Source organism: Anolis sagrei, chromosome 13 (assembly GCF_037176765.1).
Source record: "Anolis sagrei isolate rAnoSag1 chromosome 13, rAnoSag1.mat, whole genome shotgun sequence".
NCBI classification, from domain to species: domain Eukaryota; kingdom Metazoa; phylum Chordata; class Lepidosauria; order Squamata; family Dactyloidae; genus Anolis; species Anolis sagrei.
The window spans coordinates 19,097,391-19,122,236 of record NC_090033.1 but is presented as its reverse complement, the minus strand read 5'-3'; the positions used below and the strand labels follow the sequence as shown (position 1 = coordinate 19,122,236).

The 24,846-nt window shown below is 45.4% G+C and overlaps 1 protein-coding gene across 5 annotated transcripts in view; it reads right to left on the bottom strand.

Moving 5' to 3' along the window:
- KAZN (kazrin, periplakin interacting protein) overlaps positions 1–24,846 on the bottom strand; it is a 187,796-nt gene that overhangs the window by 152,996 nt on the left and 9,954 nt on the right. For all 5 annotated transcript variants that reach the window (XM_067472867.1, XM_067472863.1, XM_067472866.1 and 2 more), the window contains exon 3: positions 10,391–10,551. In XM_067472867.1, coding sequence (XP_067328968.1) covers positions 10,391–10,551 — 161 coding nt within the window. The remainder of the gene's footprint in view (positions 1–10,390; positions 10,552–24,846) is intronic.

The following is a 24,846-nucleotide window of genomic DNA, read 5'->3' as shown; positions in this document are numbered from 1 at the left end:
ATTTGTTCTATTTTGAGACTCGTTTCGCTGTCATTTTTAAAGCTATCAGGATGAAACATGGCACACTTGTAGGCAACATTTACGACTTTAAGCCTGCCAAGTTTTAGGACATTTCGGTCATCCACTGATTTTTAGGGATTTTTAAAAGATTCAGAGAAGTCCAGTTTCGTTTCTTAATCCGAATCTCCAAAGCTTCGTAACTGTTTCGTTTTGTTCCATTTTGAGACTCGTTTCTCTGTCATTTTTAAAGCTATCCGGATGAAACTTGGCACACTTGTAGGCAACATTGATGACTTTATGCCTGCCATAAATGTTTCAGAACATTTCAGTCATCCACTGATGTTTAGGGATTTTTAAAAGATTCAAAGGGGTCCAGTTTTGTTTCTTAATCCGAATCTCCGAAGCATAGTTCAATTCGAATCTCCGAAGCTTAGTTCAATTTCGAGGCTCGTTTCTCTGTCGTTTTTACACCTATCAGGATAAAACCTGGCACACTCGTAGGAAACAGTTGTGGTATTAAGCCTGCCAAGTTTCAGAAAGATTAATTTCACCTACTGATTTTTAGGAATTATTTAAGCATTAGGAGGAGGTCCCTTTTTGTTTTGTAATCCAAATCAAAAGTTTCGTAAGAGTTTTGTTAAGATTAGTTCCATTCTGAGGCTCGTTTCTCAGCCATTTGTACAACTATCAGGATGAAACCTGGCACACTCGTAGGAAACAGTTACGGCCTTAAGCCTGCCAAGTTTCAGGACATTTCGGTCATCCACTGATTTTTAGGGATTTTTAAAAGATTCGGAGGAGACCGGTTTCATTTCTTGATCCGAATCTCCGAAGCTTCGTAACTGTTTCGTTAAGATTTGTTCCATTTTGAGACTCGGTTCTTTGTCATTTTTAAAGCTATCAGGATGAAACTTGGCACACTTGTAGGCAACATGTACGACTTTAAGCCTGCCAAGTTTCAGGACATTTCGGTCATCCACTGATTTTTAGGGATTTTTAAAAGATTCAGAGGGGTCCGGTTTCGTTTCTTAATCCGAATTTCCGATGCTTCATAATTGTTTCGTTAATATTTGTTCTATTTTGAGACTCGTTTCTCCGTCATTTTTAAAGCTATCAGGATGAAACTTGGCACACTTGTAGGCAACATTTATGACTTTCAGCCTGCCAAGTTTCAGGACATTTCGGTCATCCACTTATTTTTAGGGATTTTTAAAAGATTCGGAGGGGTCTGGTTTCGTTCCTTAATCCGAATCTCCAAAGCTTCGTAATTGTTTCGTTAAGATTAGTTCCATTTGTGAGACTCGTTTCTCTGTCATTTTTATGGCTATCGGGATGAAACTTGACACACTTGTAGGCAACATTTATGACTTTCAGCCTGCCAAATTTCAGGACATTTCGATCATCTACTGATTTTTAGGGATTTTTAAAAGATTCGGAGGAGTCCGGTTTCGTTTCTTTATCCGAATCTCCAAAGCTTCGTAACTGTTTCATTAAGATTTGTTCCATTTTGAGACTCGTTTCGCTGTCATTTTTAAAGCTATCAGGATGAAACTTGGCATGCTTGTAGGCAACGTTTACGACTTTAAGCCTGCCAAGTTTCAGGACATTTCGGCCATCCACTGATTTTTAGGGATTTTTAAAAGATTCGGAGTAGTCCAGTTTCGTTTCTTGATCCGAATCTCCAAAGCTTCGTAACTGTTTCGTTAAGATTTGTTCCATTTTGAGACTCGTTTCACTGTCATTTTTAAAGCTATCAGGATGAAGCTTGGCACACTTGTAGGCAACATTTATGACTTTAAGCCCGCCAAATTTCAGGACATTTCGATCATCCACTGATTTTTAGGAATTTTTAAAATATTCGGAGGGGTCGAGTTTCGTTTCTTAATCCGAATCTCTGAAGCTTCATAACATAAAATGAGTAAACTACAACTCCCAGGAGCCCATAACATTGAGTAGGCCGACTACAGCTCCCAGGAGTCCATAGAATGAGTAAACTACAACTCCCAGGAGCCCATAACATTGAGTAGGCCAACTACAACTCTCAGGAGTCCATAGACTGAGCAAACTACAACTCCCAGGAGTCCATCGCATTGAGGAAGCCAACTACAACTCCCAGAAGTCCATCCCAATGAGTATTCCCAGGAGTTCATAGCACTGAGCAAACTACAACTCCCAGGTGTCCATCGCATTGAGAAGGCCAACTACAACTCCCAGGTATCCATCGCATTGAGCAGGCCAGCTACAATTCCCAGGAGTCCATAGACTGAGCAAAGATCAACTCCCAGGAGTCCATAGAATGAGAAAACTTCAGCTCCCAAGAGTCCATAGCATTGAGCAGGCCAACTCCCAGAATCTATAGCATCGAGCCAACTACAACTCCCAGGAGTGCATAGAATGAGATAACTACAACTCTCAGGAATCCATCACATTGAGCAAACTACAACTCCGAGGAGTTCATAAAATGAGTAAACTACAACTCCCAGGCCAACTACACCTCCCTGGAGTCCATAGAATGAGCAAACTACAACTCCCAGGAGTCTATCGCATTGAGCAAACTACAACTCTCAGGTGCCCATAGCATTGAACAGGCCAACACCCAGGAATCTATAGCATTGAGCCAACTACAACTCCCAGGAGTCCATAGAATAACTACAACTCTCAGGAATCCATCACATTGAGCAAACTACAACTCCCAGGAGTCCATAAAATGAGTAAACTACAACTCCAAAAAGCCCATAACATTGAGTAGGCCAACTACAACTCCCAGGAGTCCATAGAATGAGCAAACTACAACTCCCAGGAGCCCATAACATTGAGTAGGCCAACTACAACTCCCAGGAGTCCATAGAATGGGCAAACTACAACTCCCAGGAGCCCATAACACTGAGTAGGCCAACTACAACTCTCAGGAGTCCATAGAATGAGCAAACTACAACTCCCAGGAGCCCATAACATTGAGTAGGCCAACTACAACTCCCAGGAGTCCATAGAATGAGTAAACTACAACTCCCAGGAGTCCATCGCATTGAGTCGTGGCAGTGAAAGCGGTTCTGGCTCAATCCCTGGCTTTGATGGATGAGACGCCTGGGCAAACAAGGCAGGAGGCTGGCCAATCTGATGAATTCCCAGCCGGAGATAAACTCCGAGGTAGGGGCGGCATCTCCACTGAAGAACAGATGCAGTTTGACACCACTTTGGCCGGAAAGGCCGACAGACATTGCAAAACTACAACTCCCAGGAGCAGCTCAAACCGCCTTCATTCCACCATCTGGGGCAAAAGTCTCTTGCGGAGGCCCAAAAAATGTTCATATATTAATAATATTTAGGTGGAAGAAGGTAGAAAATTATTAGGACTACATTAGAGACGTGGACTGTCTACAGACGTCAACACTGACACTGAAATACAACACCACCTGAGCTCTGTGAGTGCAGTTTTTTTCCTAATGAAGCAGAGAGTGTTTGACATCCGTAGAGATACCAAGGTGCTTGTTTATAGAGCTATTGTCCTCCCAACCCTGCTATATGCCTGTGAAACGTGGACTGTCTACAGATGTCAACATTGACACTGAAAATTTTCTGCATGAAGCAGAGAGTGTTTGAGGAGCGGGACATCCGTAGGTAGACCAAGGGGCTTGTTTATAAAGCTATTCCCCTCCCAATCCTGCTCTACGCCTGCGAAACGTGGACTGTCTACAGATGTCAACATTGTCACTGAAATACAATACAGCCTGAGCTCTGTGAGTGCAGCATTTTTCTGCATGAAGCAGAGAGTGTTTGAGGAGCGGGACATCCGTAGGGATACCAAGGTGCTTGTTTATAAAGCCATTGCCCTCCCAACCCTGCTATACGCCTGCGAAACGTGGACTGTCTACAGATGTCAACTGACACTGAAAATTTTCTGCATGAAGGAGAGAGTGTTTGAGGAGCGGGACATCCGTAGGGAGACCAAGGGGCTTGTTTATAAAGCTATTCCCCTCCCAACCCTGCTATACGCCTGCGAAACGTGGACTGTCTACAGATGTCAACATTGACACTGAAATTTTTCTGCATGAAGCAGAGAGTGTTTGAGGAGCGGGACATCCGTAGGGAGACCAAGGGGCTTGTTTATAAAGCTATTTCCCTCCCAATCCTGCTCTACGCCTGCGAAACGTGGACTGTCTACAGATGTCAACATTGACACCGAAATACAACACCGCCTGAGCTCTGCGAGTGCAGCATTTTTCTGCATGAAGCAGAGAGTGTTTGAGGAGCGGGACATCCGTAGGGAGACCAAGGTGCTTGTCTATAAAGCTATTGTCCTCCCAATCCTGCTCTACGCCTCCGAGACATGGACTGTCTACAGACGTCAACATTGACACCGAAATACAACACCGCCTGAGCTCTGCGAGTGCAGCATTTTTCCAAATGAAGCAGAGGGTGTTTGAGGAGCGGGACATCCGTAGGGAGACCAAGGTGCTTGTTCATAGAGCTATTGTCCTCCCAACCCTGCTTTACGCCTGCGAAACATGGACTGTCTACAGATGTCAACATTGACACTGAAAATTTTCTGCATGAAGCAGAGAGTGTTTGAGGAGCAGGACATCCGTAGGTAGACCAAGGGGCTTGTTTATAAAGCTATTCCCCTCCCAATCCTGCTCTACGCCTGCAAAACATGGACTGTCTACAGATGTCAACACTGACACTAAAATACAACACCGCCTGACCTCTGTGAGTGCAGCATTTTTCTGAATGAAGCAGAGAGTGTTTGAGGAGCGGGACATCCGTAGGGAGACCAAGGGGCTTGTTTATAAAGCCATTGCCCTCCCAGCCCTGCTATACGCCTGCGAAACGTGGACTGTCTACAGATGTCAACACTGACACTAAAATACAACACCGCCTGACCTCTGTGAGTGCAGCATTTTCCCGAATGAAGCAGAGAGTGTTTGAGGACCGGGACATCCGTAGGGAGACCAAGGGGCTTGTTTATAAAGCCATTGTCCTCCCAACCCAACACCTGCGAAACGTGGACTGTCTACAGACGTTAACACTGACACTGAAATTCAACACCACCTGAGCTCTGCAAGTGCAGCACTTTTCCGAATGAAGCAGAGAGTGTTTGAGGACTGGGACATCCGTAGGGAGACCAAGGGGCTTGTTTATAAAGCTATTCCCCTCCCAACCCTGCTCTACGCCTCCGAGACGTGGACTGTCTACAGATGTCAACACTGACACTGAAATACAACACCGTCTGAGCTCTGCGAGTGCAGGATTAAACCGCTGAGCTGCTGAACTTGCTGACCGAAAGGTTGACAGTTCGAATCCAGGGAGCAGGGTGAGCTCCTGCTGTTAGGCCCAGCTCCTGCCAACCTAGCAGTTCGAAAACATGCAAATGTGAGTAGATCAATAGGAGAAGGCAATGGTGCTCCGTGCAGTCATGCTGGCCACATGACTTTGGAGGTGTCTATGGACAACGCCGGCTCTTGATTGATTGATTGATTGATTTGCTGGAATTCCCTACCAGCCAAGTAATTATTTATATACACACACACAGACACACAGACACACACACACACATATATACATACACTCTGTCCATGTGTGTGTTGGCAGACTGATCAATTGCCATCCAAGCAATACACATACACACACGTGTCCCTGTCCGATAGGAAAGAAGGAAAGAAAAAAGGGAAAAAAGGAAAGAAAGAAGGAATGAAAGAAGGAAAGGAGGGAGGGAGGGGGAGGGAGGAAAGGAAGAGGGAAAGAAGGTGAAGGAAACAAAGAAGGAAGTGTAGAAGGAGGGAAAGAAGTGAGGGAGGAAAGAAGGAAGGAAAGAAGGAGTGAAAGAAGTAAGGAAGGAAAGACGGAAAGAAGGGGGAAGGAAACAAAGAAGGGAGAGAAAAAGGAAAGAAAGAAGGAATGAAAAGGAAGAAAGGAAACAAAGAAGGAAGGAAAGAAGGAGGGAAAGTAGGAAGGAAAGAGGGAAAGAAGGAAGGAAGGAAAGAAAGAGGGAAGGAAAGGGGGAAGGAAACAAAGAAGGAAGGAAGGGATGAAGGAGGGAAAGAAGGAAGGAAGGAAGGAAGGAAGGAAGGAAGGAAGGGAGATGGGGAGGAAGGAGGGAAAGAAGGAAGGAAAGAAAGAGGGAAAGAAAGAGGGAAAGAAGGGGGAAGGAAACAAAGAAGGAAGGGAGGGAGGAATAAAGGAAAGAAGGAGGGAAAGAAGGAAGGAAGGAAAGAAAGAGGGAAAGTAGGGGGAAGGAAACAAAGAAGGAAGGAAGGGAAGAAGGAGGGAAAGAAGGAAGGGAGGGAGGGAGGGAGGACAGAAAGAAGGAAGGAAAGAAAGAGGGAAAGAAGGGGGAAGGAAACAAAGAAGGATGGAAGGAAGGGAAGAAGGAGGGAAAGAAGGGAGGGAGGGAGGAAAAAAGGAAGAGGAAAAAGGAGGGAAAGAAGGAAGGGAGGGAGGAAAGAAGGAAGGAAAGAAGGAGGGAAAGAAGGAAGGAGAGAAAGAGGGAAAGTAGGGGGAAGGATGGGAAGGAAGGAAGGAAGGAAGGAAGGGAAGAAGAAGGGGAAAAGGAAGGGGGGAAGGAGGGAAGGAAGGAGGGAAGGAATTGAGGGAGGGAGGAAGGAGGGAGGGAAAGAAGGAAGGGGAAAGGAAACAAAGAAGGAAGGAAGGGAAGAAGGGGGGAAAGAAGGTGGGGAGGGAGGACGGAAAGAAGAAAAGAAGGCGGAAAAGAAGGGGGAAGGAAAGAAAGAAGGAAGGAAGGGAAGAAGGAGGGAAAGAAGGAAGGGGGGGAGGAAGGGAGGGAGGGAGGGAGAAAGGAAAAAAGGAAGGAAGGAAAGAAAGAGGGAAAGTAGGGGGAAGGAAACAAAGAAGGAAGGAAGGGAAGAAGGAGGGAAAGAAGGAAGGGAGGGAGGATGGAAAGAAGAAAAGAAGGCGGAAAAGAAGGGGGAAGGAAAGAAAGAAGGAAGGAAGGGAAGAAGGAGGGAAAGAAGGAAGGGAGGGAGGAAGGAAAAAAGGAAGAGGAAAAAGGAGGGAAAGAAGGGAGGGAGGGAGGAAAAAAGGAAGAGGAAAAAGGAGGGAAAGAAGGGAGGGAGGGAGGAAAGAAGGAAGGAAAGAAGGAGGGAAAGAAGGAAGGAGAGAAAGAGGGAAAGTAGGGGGAAGGATGGGAAGGAAGGAAGGAAGGAAGGAAGGAAGGAAGGGAAGAAGGAGGGAAAAAGGAAGGGGGGAAGGAGGGAAGGAAGGAGGGAAGGAATCGAGGGAGGGAGGAAGGAGTGAGGGAAAGAAGGAAAGAAGGGGAAAGGAAACAAAGAAGGAAGGAAGGGAAGAAGGAGGGAAAGAAGGAGGGGAGGGAGGACGGAAAGAAGAAAAGAAGGCGGAAAAGAAGGGGGAAGGAAAGAAAGAAGGAAGGAAGGGAAGAAGGAGGGAAAGAAGGAAGGGAGGGAGGGAGGGAGGGAGGGAGAAAGGAAAAAAGGAAGGAAGGAAAGAAAGAGGGAAAGTAGGGGGAAGGAAACAAAGAAGGAAGGAAGGGAAGAAGGAGGGAAAGAAGAAAGGGAGGGAGGGAGGGAGGACAGAAAGAAGGAAGGAAAGAAACAGGGAAAGAAGGGGGAAGGAAACAAAGAAGGATGGAAGGAAGGGAAGAAGGAGGGAAAGAAGGGAGGGAGGGAGGAAAAAAGGAAGAGGAAAAAGGAGGGAAAGAAGGAAGGGAGGGAGGAAAGAAGGAAGGAAAGAAGGAGGGAAAGAAGGAAGGAGAGAAAGAGGGAAAGTAGGGGGAAGGATGGGAAGGAAGGAAGGAAGGAAGGAAGGGAGGGAGGGAGGGAAGAAGGAGGGAAAAAGGAAGGGGGGAAGGAGGGAAGGAAGGAGGGAAGGAATCGAGGGAGGGAGGAAGGAGGGAGGGAGGGAAGGAAAGAAGGGGAAAGGAAACAAAGAAGGAAGGAAGGGAAGAAGGGGGAAAGAAGGAAGGGAGGGAGGGAGGACAGAAAGAAGGAAGGAAAGAAAGAGGGAAAGAAGGGGGAAGGAAACAAAGAAGGATGGAAGGAAGGGAAGAAGGAGGGAAAGAAGGGAGGGAGGGAGGAAAAAAGGAAGAGGAAAAAGGAGGGAAAGAAGGAAGGGAGGGAGGAAAGAAGGAAGGAAAGAAGGAGGGAAAGAAGGAAGGAGAGAAAGAGGGAAAGTAGGGGGAAGGATGGGAAGGAAGGAAGGAAGGAAGGAAGGGAGGGAGGGAGGAAGGAAGGGAGGGAGGGAGGAAGGGAGGGAGGGAAGAAGGAGGGAAAAAGGAAGGGGGGAAGGAGGGAAGGAAGGAGGGAAGGAATCGAGGGAGGGAGGAAGGAGGGAGGGAGGGAAGGAAAGAAGGGGAAAGGAAACAAAGAAGGAAGGAAGGGAAGAAGGGGGGAAAGAAGGAAGGGAGGGAGGGAGGACAGAAAGAAGGAAGGAAAGAAAGAGGGAAAGAAGGGGGAAGGAAACAAAGAAGGATGGAAGGAAGGGAAGAAGGAGGGAAAGAAGGGAGGGAGGGAGGAAAAAAGGAAGAGGAAAAAGGAGGGAAAGAAGGAAGGGAGGGAGGAAAGAAGGAAGGAAAGAAGGAGGGAAAGAAGGAAGGAGAGAAAGAGGGAAAGTAGGGGGAAGGATGGGAAGGAAGGAAGGAAGGAAGGAAGGGAGGGAGGGAGGAAGGAAGGGAGGGAGGGAGGAAGGGAGGGAGGGAAGAAGGAGGGAAAAAGGAAGGGGGGAAGGAGGGAAGGAAGGAGGGAAGGAATCGAGGGAGGGAGGAAGGAGGGAGGGAGGGAAGGAAAGAAGGGGAAAGGAAACAAAGAAGGAAGGAAGGGAAGAAGGGGGGAAAGAAGGAAGGGAGGGAGGGAGGACAGAAAGAAGGAAGGAAAGAAAGAGGGAAAGAAGGGGGAAGGAAACAAAGAAGGATGGAAGGAAGGGAAGAAGGAGGGAAAGAAGGGAGGGAGGGAGGAAAAAAGGAAGAGGAAAAAGGAGGGAAAGAAGGGAGGGAGGGAGGAAAGAAGGAGGGAAAGAAGGAAGGAGAGAAAGAGGGAAAGTAGGGGGAAGGATGGGAAGGAAGGAAGGAAGGAAGGAAGGAAGGAAGGAAGGGAGGGAGGGAGGGAGGGAGGGAGGGAAGAAGGAGGGAAAAAGGAAGGGGGGAAGGAGGGAAGGAAGGAGGGAAGGAATCGAGGGAGGGAGGAAGGAGGGAGGGAGGGAAGGAAAGAAGGGGAAAGGAAACAAAGAAGGAAGGAAGGGAAGAAGGGGGGAAAGAAGGAAGGGAGGGAGGGAGGGAGGACAGAAAGAAGGAAGGAAAGAAAGAGGGAAAGAAGGGGGAAGGAAGCAAAGAAGGATGGAAGGAAGGGAAGAAGGAGGGAAGGGAGGGAGGGAGGGAGGAAAAAAGGAAGAGGAAAAAGGAGGGAAAGAAGGGAGGGAGGGAGGACAGAAGGAGGGAAAGAAGGAAGGAGAGAAAGAGGGGAAGTAGGGGGAAGGATGGGAAGGAAGGAAGGAAGGAAGGAAGGAAGGAAGGAAGGAAGGAAGGGAGGGAGGGAGGGAGGGAGGGAGGGAGGGAAGAAGGAGGGAAAAAGGAAGGGGGGAAGGAGGGAAGGAAGGAGGGAAGGAATCGAGGGAGGGAGGGAGGAGGGAGGGAAAGAAGGAAAGAAGGGGAAAGGAAACAAAGAAGGAAGGAAGGGAAGAAGGGGGGAAAAAGGAAGGGAGGGAGGGAGGGAGGACAGAAAGAAGGAAGGAAAGAAAGAGGGAAAGAAGGGGGAAGGAAACAAAGAAGGATGGAAGGAAGGGAAGAAGGAGGGAAAGAAGGGAGGGAGGGAGGAAAAAGGGAAGAGGAAAAAGGAGGGAAAGAAGGAAGGGAGGGAGGAAAGAAGGAAGGAAAGAAGGAGGGAAAGAAGGAAGGAGAGAAAGAGGGAAAGTAGGGGGAAGGATGGGAAGGAAGGAAGGAAGGAAGGAAGGGAAGAAGGAGGGAAAAAGGAAGGGGGGAAGGAGGGAAAGAAGGAGGGAAGGAATCGAGGGAGGGAGGAAGGAGGGAGGGAAAGAAGGGGAAAGGAAACAAAGAAGAAAGGAAGGGAAGAAGGAGGGAAAGAAGGAAGGGAGGGAGGACGGAAAGAAGAAAAGAAGGCGGAAAAGAAGGGGGAAGGAAAGAAAGAAGGAAGGAAGGAAGGAAGGAAGGGAAGAAGGAGGGAAAGAAAGAAAGTAATGAAGGAGGGAAAGAAGGGGGAAAAGAAGGAAGGAAAGAAGGAGGGAAAAGGAAGGAGGGAAGGAAGGGATTGTGGGAGTTGAAGTCCAAAACACCAGGAGGGCCCAAGTTGGCCCATGCCACTCTGCCCATAAGCGTATTGTTGGGTGCCTTGACTGGACGGCGAAGTCCTCAACGCTTGGCCTTTTTGAAGCCAACATTGAGGCTCACAAAAGGGACGCCCCGCCTTACCTGGGCGTCGGTCAAGAGGTCCCTCATGAGCGACATGGAGTTCTGGAGGGTGTCCTTCTCATCGGGGAGGAAGGCCTGGCCCTCGTCTTCGCTGAGCACCTTGGCCTTGTCCACCACAAAGTCCGAGATCTGGTCATTCAGAGTGTGCAGGGACTGGACGGCTGCGGAGAAACCAGCACAACACCACGGGTTCAGGCAATAATAATAATAATAATAATAATAATAATAATAATAATAATAAATAATATAGTTATGCTGACCACATTATTATTATTATTATTATTATTATTATTATTTAATAATAATAATAAAATATAATAATTTAATAAATAATATAATAATTTAATAAATAATAATAAAATAAAGTCATGCTGGTCACATGACCTTGGAGGTGTCTGCGGACAACGACGGCTCTTCGGCTTAGATATATATATTCATTCTTATTCTTATTATATATTTTAATTTAATAATATTTTATTAGGCCTGGGCAATGCATGGTTCTAAATGGTTCTAAAGTACCGGTGGTGAAAATTTCAGAACTCTAACAATGGTTTTAAAGTACTGGTGGTGAAAATTTCACAACTCTAACAATGGTTCTAAAGTACTGGTGGTGCAAATTTCAGAACTCTAATAATGGCGGTGAAAATTTCAGAATTTTAACAATGGTTCTAAAGTACTGGTGGTGAAAATTTCACAACTCTAATAATGGTTCTAAAGTAGTGATGGTGAAAATTTCAGAACTCTAACAATGGTTCTAAAGTACTGGTGGTGCAAATTTCAGAACTCTAATAATGGCGGTGAAAATTTCAGAATTTTAACAATGGTTCTAAAGTACTGGTGGTGAAAATTTCACAACTCTAATAATGGTTCTAAAGTAGTGATGGTGAAAATTTCAGAACTCTAACAATGGTTCTAAAGTACTGGTGGTGCAAATTTCAGAACTCTAATAATGGCGGTGAAAATTTCAGAATTTTAACAATGGTTCTAAAGTACTGGTGGTGAAAATTTCACAACTCTAATAATGGTTCTAAAGTAGTGATGGTGAAAATTTCAGAACTCTAACAATGGTTCTAAAGTACTGGTGGTGCAAATTTCAGAACTCTAATAATGGCGGTGAAAATTTCAGAATTTTAACAATGGTTCTAAAGTACTGGTGGTGAAAATTTCACAACTCTAATAATGGTTCTAAAGTAGTGATGGTGAAAATTTCAGAACTCTAACAATGGTTCTAAAGTACTGGTGGTGCAAATTTCAGAACTCTAATAATGGCGGTGAAAATTTCAGAACTTTAATATTGGTTCTAAAGTACTGGTGGTAAAAATTTCAGAATTCTAATAATGGTTCTAAAGTACTGGTGGTGAACATTTCGGAACTCTAACAATGGTTCTAAAGTACTGGTGGTGAAAATTTCAGAACTCTAAGGAAGGAGAGAGAAAAGGAAGAAGGAATGAGGGAGGAAGACAGGGAAGGGAGAAGGGAGAAAGAGGGAAAGGAAGGAAGGAGGCAAGGATGGAAGGATGAAGAGAGGAAAAGGGAGGGAAAGAGGGGAAAGAGAAAGAGGGAAAAGAAGGAGGGAAGGAAGGAGAGAGAAAAGGAATGGAGGGAAGGAAGGAGGATGACAGGAAGGGAGGGATGGAGAAAGAGGGGAAAGTAAAGAAAGATGGAGGGAGGGAAGGAGGTAGGGAAGGAAGGAAGAAAAAACAGAGGAAGACAGGAAGAGAAGGGAAAGGAAAGAAGGAAGGAAGGAAGGAAGGAGAGAGAGAGAGAGAAATTGGAGGGAGGAGGGAAGGAAGGAGGCAAGGATGGAAAGGGAAAGGAAGGAGGAAGAAAAAAGAAAGAAAGAAAGAAAGAAAGAAAGAAAGAAAAGAAGAAAGGATGGAAGGAAGGAGAGAGTGGAGGAAGACAGGAAGAGAAGGGAAAGGAAAGAAGGAAAGAAGGAAAGAAGGAAGGCAGGAAGGAGAGAGAGAAAAAAAGGAAGGTAGAGAAGGAGGATGAAAGAGTCAAGGAGACAGGAAGGGAGGGATGGAGAAAGAGGGGAAAGTAGAAAAGTAGAGGTAGGGAAGGAAGGAAGAAAAAACAGAACGAGGGAGGAAGACAGGAAGAGAAGGGAAAGGAAAGAAGGAAGGAAGGAAGGAAGGAAGGAAGGAAGGAGGGAAGGAAGGAGACAGAGAAAAGGGAGGGGGAGGGAAGGAGGCAAGAATGGAGAGGGAAAGGAAGGAGGAAGAAAGAAAGAAAGAAAGAAAGAAAGAAAGAAAAGAAAAGAAAAGAAAAGAAGAAAGGATGGAAGGAAGGAGAGAGTGGAGGAAGACAGGAAGAGAAGGGAAAGGAAAGAAGGAAATAAAGAAAGAAGGAAGGAAGGAGGGAGAGAGAGAAAAAAGGAAGGGAGGGAAGGAGGATGAAAGAGTCAAGGAGACAGGAAGGGAGGGATGGAGAAAGGGGAAAGTAAAGAAAGATGGAGGGAGGGAAGGAGGGAGGGAAGGAAGGAAGGAAGGAAGGAAGAAAAAACAGAATGAGGGAGGAAGACAGGAAGAGAAGGGAAAGGAAAGAAGGAAGGAAGGAAGGAAGGAAGGAAGGAAGGAGAGAGAGGAGGGAGGGAGGAGGGAAGGAAGGAGGCAAGGATGGAGACGGAGAGAAAGTGAGAATGAGAAAAGAAAGAAGGAATGAGGGACCCTGCAGCTCTGGCATTACATTCTCCTCCCATTCGGCACAACATCGATGCTTCCTAGTAGAAAGAAATCCGCAACAGGCGGCTTCGGAAGGTGGATCGCAAAGGGCGGAAGGAGAGAAAAAAGGAGAAGGGTTGGAAGGAAGGAGAGAGAAAAGGAAGAAGAAATGAGGGAGGAGGACAGGGAAGAGAAGGGAAAGGAAAGAAGGAAAGAAGGAAGGAAGGAAGGAAGTAGAGAGAGAGAGAAAAGGGAGGGAGGGAAGGAAGGAGGCAAGGATGGAAGGAGGAAGAGAGAAAAAAGGAGGAAGAGAGGAAAGAGAAAGAGGGAAAAGGAGGGAAGGAAGAAGAGAGAAAAGGAAGAAGAAATGAGTGAGGAGGACAGGGAAGAGAAGAGAAGGGAAAGGAAAGAAGGAAGGAAGGAAGGAAGTAGAGAGAGAGAGAAAAGGGAGGGAGGGAAGGAAGGAGGCAAGGATGGAAGGAGGAAGAGAGAAAAAAGGAGGAAGAGAGGAAAGAGAAAGAGGGAAAAGGAGGGAAGGAAGGAGAGAGAAAAGGAAGGGAAGGGAAGGAAGGAGGATGAAAGAGTCAAGGAGACAGGAAGGGAGGGGTGGAGAAAGAGGGAAAGTAAAGAAAGATGGAGGGAGGGTAGGGAAGGAAGGAAGGAAGAAAAACAGAATGAGGGAGGAAGACAGGAAGAGAAGGGAAGGGAAAGAAGGAAAGAAGGAAGGAAGGAAGGAGAGAGAGAGAGAGGAGGGAGGGAGGAGGGAAGGAAGGAGGCAAGGATGGAGAGGGAAAGAAAGAATGAGAATGAGAAAAGAAAGAAGGAATGAGGGACCCTGCAGCTCTGGCATTTCGTTCTCCTCCCGTTCGGCACAACATCGATGCTTCCTAGTAGAAAGAAATCCGCAACAGGCGGCTTCGGAAGGTGGATCGTAAAGGGCGGAAGGAGAGAAAAAAGGAGGAGGGTTGGAAGGAAGGAGAGAGAAAAGGAAGAAGAAATGAGGGAGGAGGACAGGGAAGAGAAGGGAAAGGAAAGAAGGAAGGAAGGAAGGAAGGAAGTAGAGAGAGAGAGAAAAGGGAGGGAGGGTAGGAAGGAGGCAAGGATGGAAGGAGGAAGAGAGAAAAAAGGAGGAAGAGAGGAAAGAGAAAGAGGGAAAAGGAGGGAAGGAAGGAGAGAGAAAAGGAAGGGAAGGGAAGGAAGGAGGATGAAAGAGTCAAGGAGACAGGAAGGGAGGGGTGGAGAAAGAGGGAAAGTAAAGAAAGATGGAGGGAGGGAAGGAGGGAGGGAAGGAAGGAAGGAAGGAAAACACAATGAGGGAGGAAGACAGGAAGAGAAGGGAAAGGAAGGAAGGAGAGAGAAAAAAGGGAGGGAGGAGGGAAGGAAGAAGACAAGGATGAAAGGATGAAGAGAGGAAAAGGGAGGAAGAGAGGAAAGAGAAAAAGGGAAAAGAAGGAGGGAAGGAAGGAGAGAGAAAAGAAAGGGAGGGATGGAGAAAAAGGGGAAAGTAAAGAAAGATGGAGGGAGGGAAAGAGGGAAGGAAGGAAGAAAAAAACAGAATGAGGGAGGAAGACAGGAAGAGAAGGGAAAGGAAAGAAGGAAGGAAGGTAGGAAGGAGAGGAAAAGGAAGAAAGAAAGTAAGAAAGAAAGAAAGAAAGAAAGAAAAGAAAAAAGGATGGAAGGAAGGAGAGAATGAGAAAAGAAAGAAGGAATGAGGAACCCTGCAGCTCTGGCATTTTGTTCTTCTCCCGTTCGGAACAGGAAGAGAAGGGAAAGGAAAGAAGGAAAGAAGGAAGGAAGGAAGGAGAGAGAGAGAGAAAAGGGAGGGAGGAGGGAAGGAAGGAGGCAAGGATGGAGAGGGAAGGAAAGAAAGAAAGGAAGGAGAGAGTGAGAAGAGGAAGAAGGAATGAGGGACCCTGCAGCTCTGGCATTTCGTTCTTCTCCCGTTCGGCACAACATTGAGGCTTCCTAGTAGAAAGAAATCCGCCGCAAGCGGCTTCGGAAGACGGACAGCAAAGGGCGGAAGGAGAGATTACGGCGCAGCTCCCTATGCAAATCCAATCGCCCATTCGTTAATTAAAAAATGTGGTTAATTGGCAGAAAGGAGACAAGGCCAATGTTAGATAACGGGCCGCTCGGCCTCGGCACTCGTGGAGTGTCTACATTGCATTGCCATAGCAACCTATATTTTTCGGCACCGGAGGGAGAGAGAGAGGAGAAGGAAAGAGGAAAGGATTGAAGGAGAGAAGGAAAAAAGAAAGGGAATGAAGGAGTAAGACAGGAAGAGGAGGGAAAGGAAGGAAGGAAGGAAGGATGGATGGAAGGAGAGAGAGAGAAAAGAGAAGGAGGGAGAAAGAGGGAAGGAAGGAGGCAGGAATGGAAGGATGGAGAGAGAGAAAGAAAAAAGGGATGGAGAGAAGAAGGGAGGAGGGAGAAAGAGGGAAAAGAAGGAAAGAAGGAAGGAAGGAGAGAGAGAGAAAAGGATGAAGGAATGAGGAAGGAAGACAGGGAGGGGGAGAAAGAAGGGGGAGGGAGGAATGAAGGAAGGAAGGAGAGAGAGAGAAAAGGGAGGGAGAAAGAGGGAAGGAAGGAGGCAGGAATGGAAGGGTGGAGAGAGAGAAAGAAAAAAGAGATGGAGAGAAGAAGGGAGGAGGGAGAAAGAGGGAAAAGAAGGAAAGAAGGAAGGAAGGAGAGAGAGAGAAAAGGATGAAGGAATGAGGAAGGAAGACAGGGAGGGGGAGAAAGAAGGAAGGAGGGAGGAATGAAGGAAGGAAGGAGAGAGAGAGAAAAGGGGGGGAGGGAAGAGAGGAGGCAACAATGGAGAGAGAAAAGGAAAAAAGAGATGGAGAGAAGAAGGGAGGAGGGAGAAAGAGGGAAAAGAAGGAAAGAAGGAAGGAAGGAGAGAGAAAAGGATGAAGGAATGAGGAAGGAAGACAGGGAGGGGGAGAAAGAAGGAAGGAGGGAGGAATGAAGGAAGGAAGGAGAGAGAGAGAAAAGGGAGGGGGCAGGGAAGGGAGGAGGCAACAATGGAGAGAGAAAAGGAAAAAAGAGATGGAGAGAAGAAGGGAGGAGGGAGAAAGAGGGAAAAGAAGGAAGGAAGGAAGGAAGGAAGGAAGGAAGAAGAGAGTGAGAAAAGGAAGAAGGAATGAGGGAGGGAAGGAGGTGGGAAAAAGAGGGAAAGGAAAAAAGGAGAAAGAAAAGGGAGGGAGGGAGGAAGAAAGAAAGAAAGAAAAAGCCAGGAAGAGAGGAATGGAGGAAGAGGGAAAGGAAGAAAAGAAGGAGGGAAGGAAGGAGGGAAGGAAGGAAGGAGAGAGAAAAGGATGAAGGAATGAGGGGAAGACAGGGAGGGGGAGAAAGAAGGAAGGAGGGAGGAAGGAAGGAAGGAGAGAGAGAGAAAAGGGAGGGAGGAGGGAAGGGAGGAGGCAACAATGGAGAGAGAAAAGGAAAAAAGAGATGGAGAGAAGAAGGGAGAAGGGAGAAAGAGGGAAAAGAAGGAAGGAAGGAAGGAAGGAAGGAGAGAGTGAGAAAAGAAAGAAGGAATGAGGGAGGGAAGGAGGTGGGGAGAAAGAGGGAAAGGAAAAAAAGGAGAAAGAAAAGGGAGGGAGGGAGGGAGGAAGAAAGAAAGAAAAAGCCAGGAAGAGAGGAATGGAGGAAGAGGGAAAGGAAGAAAAGAAGGAGGGAAGGAAGGAGGGAAGGAAGGAAGGAGAGAGAAAAGGATGAAGGAATGAGGGGAAGACAGGGAAGGGGAGAAAGAAGGAAGGAGGGAGGAATGAAGGAAGGAAGGAAGGAAGGAGAGAGAGAGAAAAGGGAGGGAGGAGGGAAGGGAGGAGGCAACAATGGAGAGAGAAAAGGAAAAAAGAGATGGAGAGAAGAAGGGAGGAGGGAGAAAGAGGGAAAAGAAGGAAGGAAGGAAGGAAGGAAGGAAGGAAGGAAGGAAAGAGAGGGTGAGAAAAAGAAGAAGGAATGAGGGAGGGAAGGAGGTGGGAGAAAGAGGGAAAGGAAAAAAGGAGAAAGAAAAGGGAGGGAGGGAGGAAGAAAGAAAGAAAGAAAGCCAGGAAGAGAGGAATGGAGAAAGAGGGAAAGGAAGAAAAGAAGGAGGGAAGGAAGGAGGGAAGGAGGGAGAGAGAAAACAAGGAAGGAAGGAAGGAATTGAATGAGGGAGGAAGACATGAAGAGAGAATGAATGAAGGAAGGAAGGAAAGAAGGGAATCCCAGCGGAGCCAGCTGCAGGGAAGGGATGGGTTGTGATGGACGGAAGTCTCCAGGTCGTCTTCCTTTGCAATTATCTTTTACGAGGATCCATCCGAGCAAAGGGGTCGCGGGGAGGAGAGGTCGAACACGGGTCAGAGGAACATTCGGGATCGAAAGAAGAGACCGCACAATGGTGCCATCGCAAAGTGGCCGTGGCTAGGGACGGAGTGTATTGTTGGAGAGGAAGGAAGGAAGGAAGGAAGGAAGGAAGGAAGGAAGGAAGTGTCAGGACCTTGACAGAAGTTAGATAACAAATTTTCCTGCCTGGGAAGAAAAAGGGAGGATCCAACCAGAGAGGAATGAGATAAGCAGATGTTCCGGAAGCTGTTGTGTGCTGTGCTTTGTAGCCTTCATGATGTAGCCCGCTTGGAAGTAGACCTGTCTTGAGATGTGCTAAGTAAACTTTGTTATTTTTGAAACTGAAAACTGCAGTGAGTCTTGTTTTGCGTCTGTGTGATCTAGAAACCTCCATTCCACTGCGCATAGACCCCAGGGTCTCACTCTGACAGGAAGGAAGGAAAGAAAGATAGAAGGAAGGAAGGAAGGAAGGAAGGAAGGAAAAAAGGGGGAAGGAAGGAAGGAAACAAAGAAAGAAGGGAAGAAGGAGGGAAAGAAGGAAACATAGAAAGAAGGAAGGGAAGAAGGAAAGAAGGAAGGAAGGAGAAAGGGAAAGAAGGAAGGAAAAAAAGAAGGAAGGAAGGAAGGAAGGAAGGAGAAAGGGAAAGAAGGAAGGAAAGAAGGAAAGATAGAAGGAAAGAAGGGGGAAGGAAGGGAAAAAAGGAAGGAAGGAAACAAAGAAAGAAGGGAAGAAGGAGGGAAAGAAGGAAAGAAGGAAACATAGAAAGAAGGAAGGTAAGAAGGAAGGAAGGAAGGAAGGAAGGAAGGAAGGAAGGAAGGAGAAAGGGAAAGAAGGAAAGATAGAAGGAAGGAAAGAAGGAAGGAAGGAAAGAAGGAAGGGAAGGAAGGAAAGAAAAAAGGAAGGAAGGAAACAAAGAAAGAAGGGAAGAAGGAAGGGAAGAAGGAAAGAAGGAAGGAAGGAAGGAAGGAGAAAGGGAAAGAAGGAAGGGAAAAAAGAAGGAAGGAAGGAAGGAGAAAGGGAAAGAAGGAAGGAAAAAAAGAGGGAAGGAAGGAAGGAGAAAGGGAAAGAAGGAAAGATAGAAGGAAGGAAGGAAAGAAGGAAGGAAAGAAGGGGGAAGGAAGGGAAAAAAGGAAGGAAGGAAACAAAGAAAGAAGAGAAGAAGGAGGGAAAGAAGGAAAGAAGGAAACATAGAAAGAAGGAAGGGAAGAAGGAAGGAAGGAAGGAAGGAAGGAGAAAGGGAAAGAAAGAAGGAAAGAAGGAAAGATAGAAGGAAGGAAAGAAGGAAGGAAAGAAGGGGGAAGGAAGGAAAGAAAAAAGGAAGGAAGGAGGAGGGAAAGAAGGAGGAGGGAAAGAAGGAAACATAGAAAGAAGGAAGGGAAGAAGGAAGGAAGGAAGGAAGGAAGGAAGGAAGGAAGGAAGGAAGGAAAAAGGGAAAGAAGGAAGGAAAGAAGGAAAGATAGAAGGAAGGAACGAAGAAAGGAAGGAAGGACACAAAGAAAGAAGGGAAGGAGGAGGGAAATAAGGAAGGAAAGAAGGAAGGGGGAAGGAAGGAAAGAAAAAAGGGAAGGAAGGAAACAAAGAAAGAAGGGAAGAAGGAAAGAAGGAAGGAAGGAAAGAGGGAAGGAAGGAGAAAGGGAAAGAAGGAAGGAAAGAAAGAAGGGAGGAAGGAAGGATGAAAAGAAGGAAGGAAGGAAGGAAGGAAGGAGAAAGGGAAAGAAGGAAGGGAAGAAGGTGGGGGAAAAGGAAAGAAGGAAGGCAGGGAGGGAGGAAAGAAAGAAGGAGGGAAAGAAGGAAAGAAGGAAGGAAGGAAGCAAGAATAGAAAGAAGAAAGGGAGGAAGGAAAAGCAGGCAAAAAGAAGGAGATGGAAGGGAGATAAAGTAAAACTAGGGAAGAAAGGAAGAAAAGGATGGAAAAAGAGAGAGAGAAGAGAAAGGAAAGAAGGAAGGAAGGGAAGGAGAAGGGTTGCTGGGCCGGATTGTTTTGCAACGCAGGAATCTGTACATAGAAAAGTCAAAGTATTCATGGCTGTTTTCTAGGTGAAGTGGCCCTCTCTGATGTCACTGGGAAAGGAAGGAAGGAAGAAGAAGGGAAAGAAGGGATAGAAAGGAAGAGAAAAGGGGAAAGCAAAGACAGAGAGGGTCATCTGGATTTCTGAATGAAGAGACCAAATTCCCTCTTTGCTTCCCTCTCCTGGATCATATCGGAAGCGCACACAGAGCATTGCATTGGAGGGGACCCCCAAAGGCCATCCAGTCCAACCCCCTTTGGACTGACATGGACACTCTATTCCTACGGACACAGATTGGAATGGCGTTGGCCTTTTCCGCTGCAGCATCACACTTTTAGCCCATGTTCACGGCCTATTAAGACTCCTAGATCAATGGACTATATAATATAATGACTTCCCAGATGCTCTATTCCTAAGATCGTATTGGCCTTTCTCGCTGCAGCATCACACTCTCGGCTCATATTATTATTATTATTATTATTATTATTATTATTATTATTACCCTACAGGTCTAGAACACATGTACTTGGTCAGCTCAGATTTGGAACACCAGTTCCACCATTCAAGCTATTTTAATAAACTATTTTTTGAAAAATCTAGAACCCAGGTTCTCCACCAGGCCAGATCTAGAACATACACTCTTTACCTGTTCAGATCTAGAACATATGCATTTGGTCAGTTCAGATTTAGAACACCAGTCCCACCATTCAAGCTTTTTTAATCAACTCTATTTTGGGAAAATCTAGAACCCAGGATCTCCACCAGATCTAGAACACAAACTCTTTACCTGTCCAGGTGTAAAAAACATGTACTTGGTCAGCTCAGATTTAGAACACCAGTTCTATCGTTGGAGCTCTTTTGGGAAAATCTAGAACTCATGTTCTCCACCAGGACAGATCTAGAAAACAATCTCTTTACCTGCCCAGATATAGAACATGTACTTGGTCAGCTCAGATTCAGAACACCAATTTCACCATTCAAGCTTTTTGGAGTTGCTCAAGGGCTGAGAAAAGCAATATAAAAATAAAGCAAATAAGTAATATAATAATTTTTAAATCAACTCTATTTTGGAAAACTCTAGAACCCAGGTTCCCCATCAGGCCAGATCTAGAACATTACCTCTTTACCTGCCCAGGTCTAGAAGACATGTACTTGGTCAGCTCAGATTTAGAACACCAGTTCCACCATTCAAGCTATTTTAATCAACTATATTCCTGGAAAATCTAGAACCCAGGCCAGATCTAGAAAACACACTATTTACCTGTTTAGATCTAGAACATATGAACGGTCAGTTCAGATTTAGAACACCAGTTCCACCATTCAAGCTTTTTCAATCAAGTCTATTTTGGGAAAAATCTAGAACCCATATACTCAATCAAACCAGACCTAGAACATTGGCTCTTTACCTGTCCTGTTCTGGAACATGTATTTGGTCAGCTCAGATTTAGAACACCTGTTCCACCATTCAAGCTATTTTAAACTCCTCTACCTGGGAAAATCTAGAACCCATTTTCTCGGCCAGGCAAGATCTAGAACACAACAGCTTTCTGTCTCCAGATATAGAACACACATACTTGGTCAGCTCAGATTTAGAACTCCACTCCACCATTCAAGCTATTTCAAACAACACTATTTGGGAAACCTAGAACCCAGGTTCTCAATCAGCCCAGATCTAGAACACCAACCCTTTACCTGCCTGGGGGTCTAGAACACATGTAGTTGGTCAGCTCAGATTTAGAACACCAGTTCCACCATTCAAGCTTTTTTTAATCGACTATTTTGGGGAAAATCTAGAACCCAGATACCCAATAAAAACCAGATCTAGAACACCAGCTCTTTACCTGTCCAGGTCTAGAACACAAGTACTTGGTCAGTTCCACCATTCAAGTTATTTTAATCAACTCTAGCTGGAAAAAATCTAGAACACATGTTCTCCACCAGGCAAGATCTAGAACATCAACTCTTTACCTGCTGGGGTCTAGAACACATGTACTTGGTCAGCTCAGATTTAGAACACCAGTTCACATTTAGACCAGTTCTTCCCCTGCCCAATATCTAGAACAATGGTTCTTCACCAGCCCCAAATTTAGAGCTTGAGTTATTTGTCAAGTCTAATCTAGAACCCCGCGGAATTGTTTTCCTAAGCGATGGAGAGATGGAGGAAAGAAACAACTTGTAATCATGCAAGATTAATTGCTGGGAAGCCAAAGTGCATACGGAAACCTTAATGCATCCCGACTCTTGAGCTGGAGGAGGATTTCCATTGGCTTCCATTGTGAGCAGAACTTGGGAAAGGAGGGAACCCCAGAGGACATCTAGTCCCACTCATGCAGAAATGAATGACAATACGTAACACTATAGTTTCTGTTCCTGGGTTATTCATGTCCTTTCCTAATATCATATAATTAAATTTATTACTATATTAGATTATTTTATTATAATTGTCTTATTTTAATTATTTAAAATTATTATTATATTATATAATATATTACTGTATTATATCATATAATTATATATATTACTATTTTAGATTAGATTAGATCATTTTATTATTATACTATTATTATTAATACATATAATTTATTGTATTAATTGTATTGTATAATTAATTATATTAATTACTATATTAAATTATTTTATTATAATTGTCTTATATTAATTATATAATATTATTCTTATATTATTATTCTTATATTATTATAATTATATAATATATTATTTATAGTATTATATCATATCATATAATTATATTTATTACTATATTAGATTATTTTATTATAATTGTCTTATTATAATTATATAATATAATTTATTGTTGTATTATATCATATAATTATATTTATTACTATATTAAATTATTTTATAATTGTCTTATTTTAATTCTATAATATTATTCTTATATTCTTATATTCTTATAATTATATAATATAATTTATTATTGTATTATATCATATCATATAATTATATTTATTACTATACTAGCTTGGGGACCCGGCGCTGCCCGGGTTATTAGGGAAAGGAATTGTATATCAAGGTTGGTCTTTATCAGTTATTTATTTGGCTCGCAGTGGTCTCAGGAAGTTAGTGAAGGTACTGTGAGTCCCATCATCTGTGGTCCATCATCCTCCAAACTGCACCAGGATGGAGAGAGGGTCATGGGGGCTCTGTGTGCTAAGTTTGGTCTTGATCAGTCATTGCATGAGGGTCACAGCAGTCTCAGAAAGTGAGTTAAGGTATTGCAAGTCCCATCATCCATAGTCTCCCTCAAACATCACCAGAATGTTGAGTTGGCCATGGGGGCTCTCTGTGCCAAGTTTGGTCTTTATTGGTATTTGGATGAATGTCACTGTAGTTTTAGGAAGTGAGTGAAGGTATTGCAAGTCCCATCATCCATTGTCCGTCCTCCTCCAAACAGCACCAGGATATAGAGTCTTTCATGGTGGCTCTGTGTGCCAAGTTTGGTCTTGATTGGTCATTAGATGAGGGTTGCAGCAGTCTTGGGAAGTGAGTGGAGGTACTTGAAGTCCCATCATCCATAGTCTGTTCTCCCCCAAACCTCACCAGAATGTTGAGTTGGCCATGGGGGTTCTGTGTGCCAAGTTTGGTCTTCATCAGTCATTGGATGAGGGTCTCAGTAGTTTCACTAAGTGAGTGAAGGAACTGCAAGTCCCATCGTCCATGGTGCATCATCCTCCAAACCGCACCAGGATGTAGAGTCGGTTATGCGGGCTCTCTGTGTAAACTGTGGTCAGCATTCTGATTGTTGGCAGTTATAATGGTTTTAGGAAGGGAGTGCAGGTATTGCAAGTCCCATCGTCCATGGTGCATCCTCCTCCAAGCCGCACCAAGATTTTCAGTGCATCATGGAGACTCAGTGTGCCAATTTTGGTCTTTATCGGTAATTGGATGAGGGTTGCAGTGGTCTCAAGAATTGAGCAAAGGTACTGCAAGTCCCATAATTCATGGTCCATCCCCGGCCAAACCACACCAGGACGTGGGTCATGAGAGGTCTATGTGCCAAATTTGGTCCTGATCAGTCATTGGATGAGGTTATGGTACTGCAAGTCCCATCATCCATGGTTGCAGTAGGATGTCGAGTCGGTCTTGCAGGCTCTGTGTGCCAAGTCTGGTCTGTATTGGTAATTTTCTGACTCCGCCCCCTCTGGCCTTTTCCTTTCCTCTGTTTGTCATCTCGGAATCTTGGAATTGAGGCTGGCCAATCAGAGACCATATGCAAATTTCCTTCTCAGGTCCCCATTTCTGTCATGAACTCTTTTCTCCACCAGGGGCTCCTCTTGAAGCTGGCCAATCAGAGACCATATGCAAATAGCACCACTGCCCAGCCAATCGGAATCTTGGAACTTTCAGGCTGGCCAATCAGAGACCACAGTGGCAGCCAATCAGAACGCTGCCACATACACCGCCCTTCCTCTGTCCGATACAAACAAACACTCTCTTTTATTATATACTAGCTTGGGGACCCGGCGTTGCCCGGGTTATTAGAGAAAGTGGGTAATGGCGGTTCTGTATGCCAAGTTTGGACTTTATTGGTCTTTGGATAATGGCTGCATTATTTTCAGGAAGTGAGTGAAGGTACCTGAAGTCCCATCATCCATGGGCCATCCTCCTACAAACAGCAGCAGGATATAGAGTGGGTCATGGGGGCTCTGTGTGCCAAGTTTGGTCTTTATCAGTCATTAGATGAGGGTGGCAGTGGTGTCAGTAAGTGAGTGAAGGTACTGCAAGTCCCATCATCCATTGTCAAATTCTTCCAAACCGCACCAGGATGTAGAGTGGGTCATGCTGGGTCTCTGTGTAAATTGTGGTCCTGATCCATCATTGTTGTCAGTTGTAATGGTCTTAGGAAGGGAGTGCAGGTATTGCAAGTCCCATCGTCCACGGTGCACCCTCCTTCAAACTGCACCTGGATGTAGAGTGCGTCATGGAGACTCAGTGTGCCAAGTTTGGTCTTTATCGGTAATTGGATGAGCGTTGCAGTGGTCTCAGGAATTGCGCAAAAGTACTGCAAGTCTCATAATCCATGGTCTATCCCCAGCCAAACACACACCAGGAGGTAAAGTGGGTCATGAGAGGTCTATGTGGCAAGTTTGGTCCTGATCAGACATTGGATGAGGTTAACAGCGGTCTCAGAATGTGAGTGATGGTACTGTAAGTCCCATCATCCAAAGTCGATCCTCCTTCAAACTGCAGCAGGATGCAGAGTGGGTCATGGGGGCTCTGTGTGCCAAGTTTGATCTTGATCAGACATTAGATGAGGGTTGCAGCTGTCTTGGGAAGGGAGTGGTGGTACTTCAAGTCCCATCATCCATGGTCTGTCCTCCTCAAAAGTGCACCAGGATGTAGAGTGGGTCATGGGGACTCTGTGTGCCAAGTTTGGTCTTGATCAGTCATTGGCAAGGATCTCAGTGGTCTCAGGAAGTGAGTGAAGTGACTGCA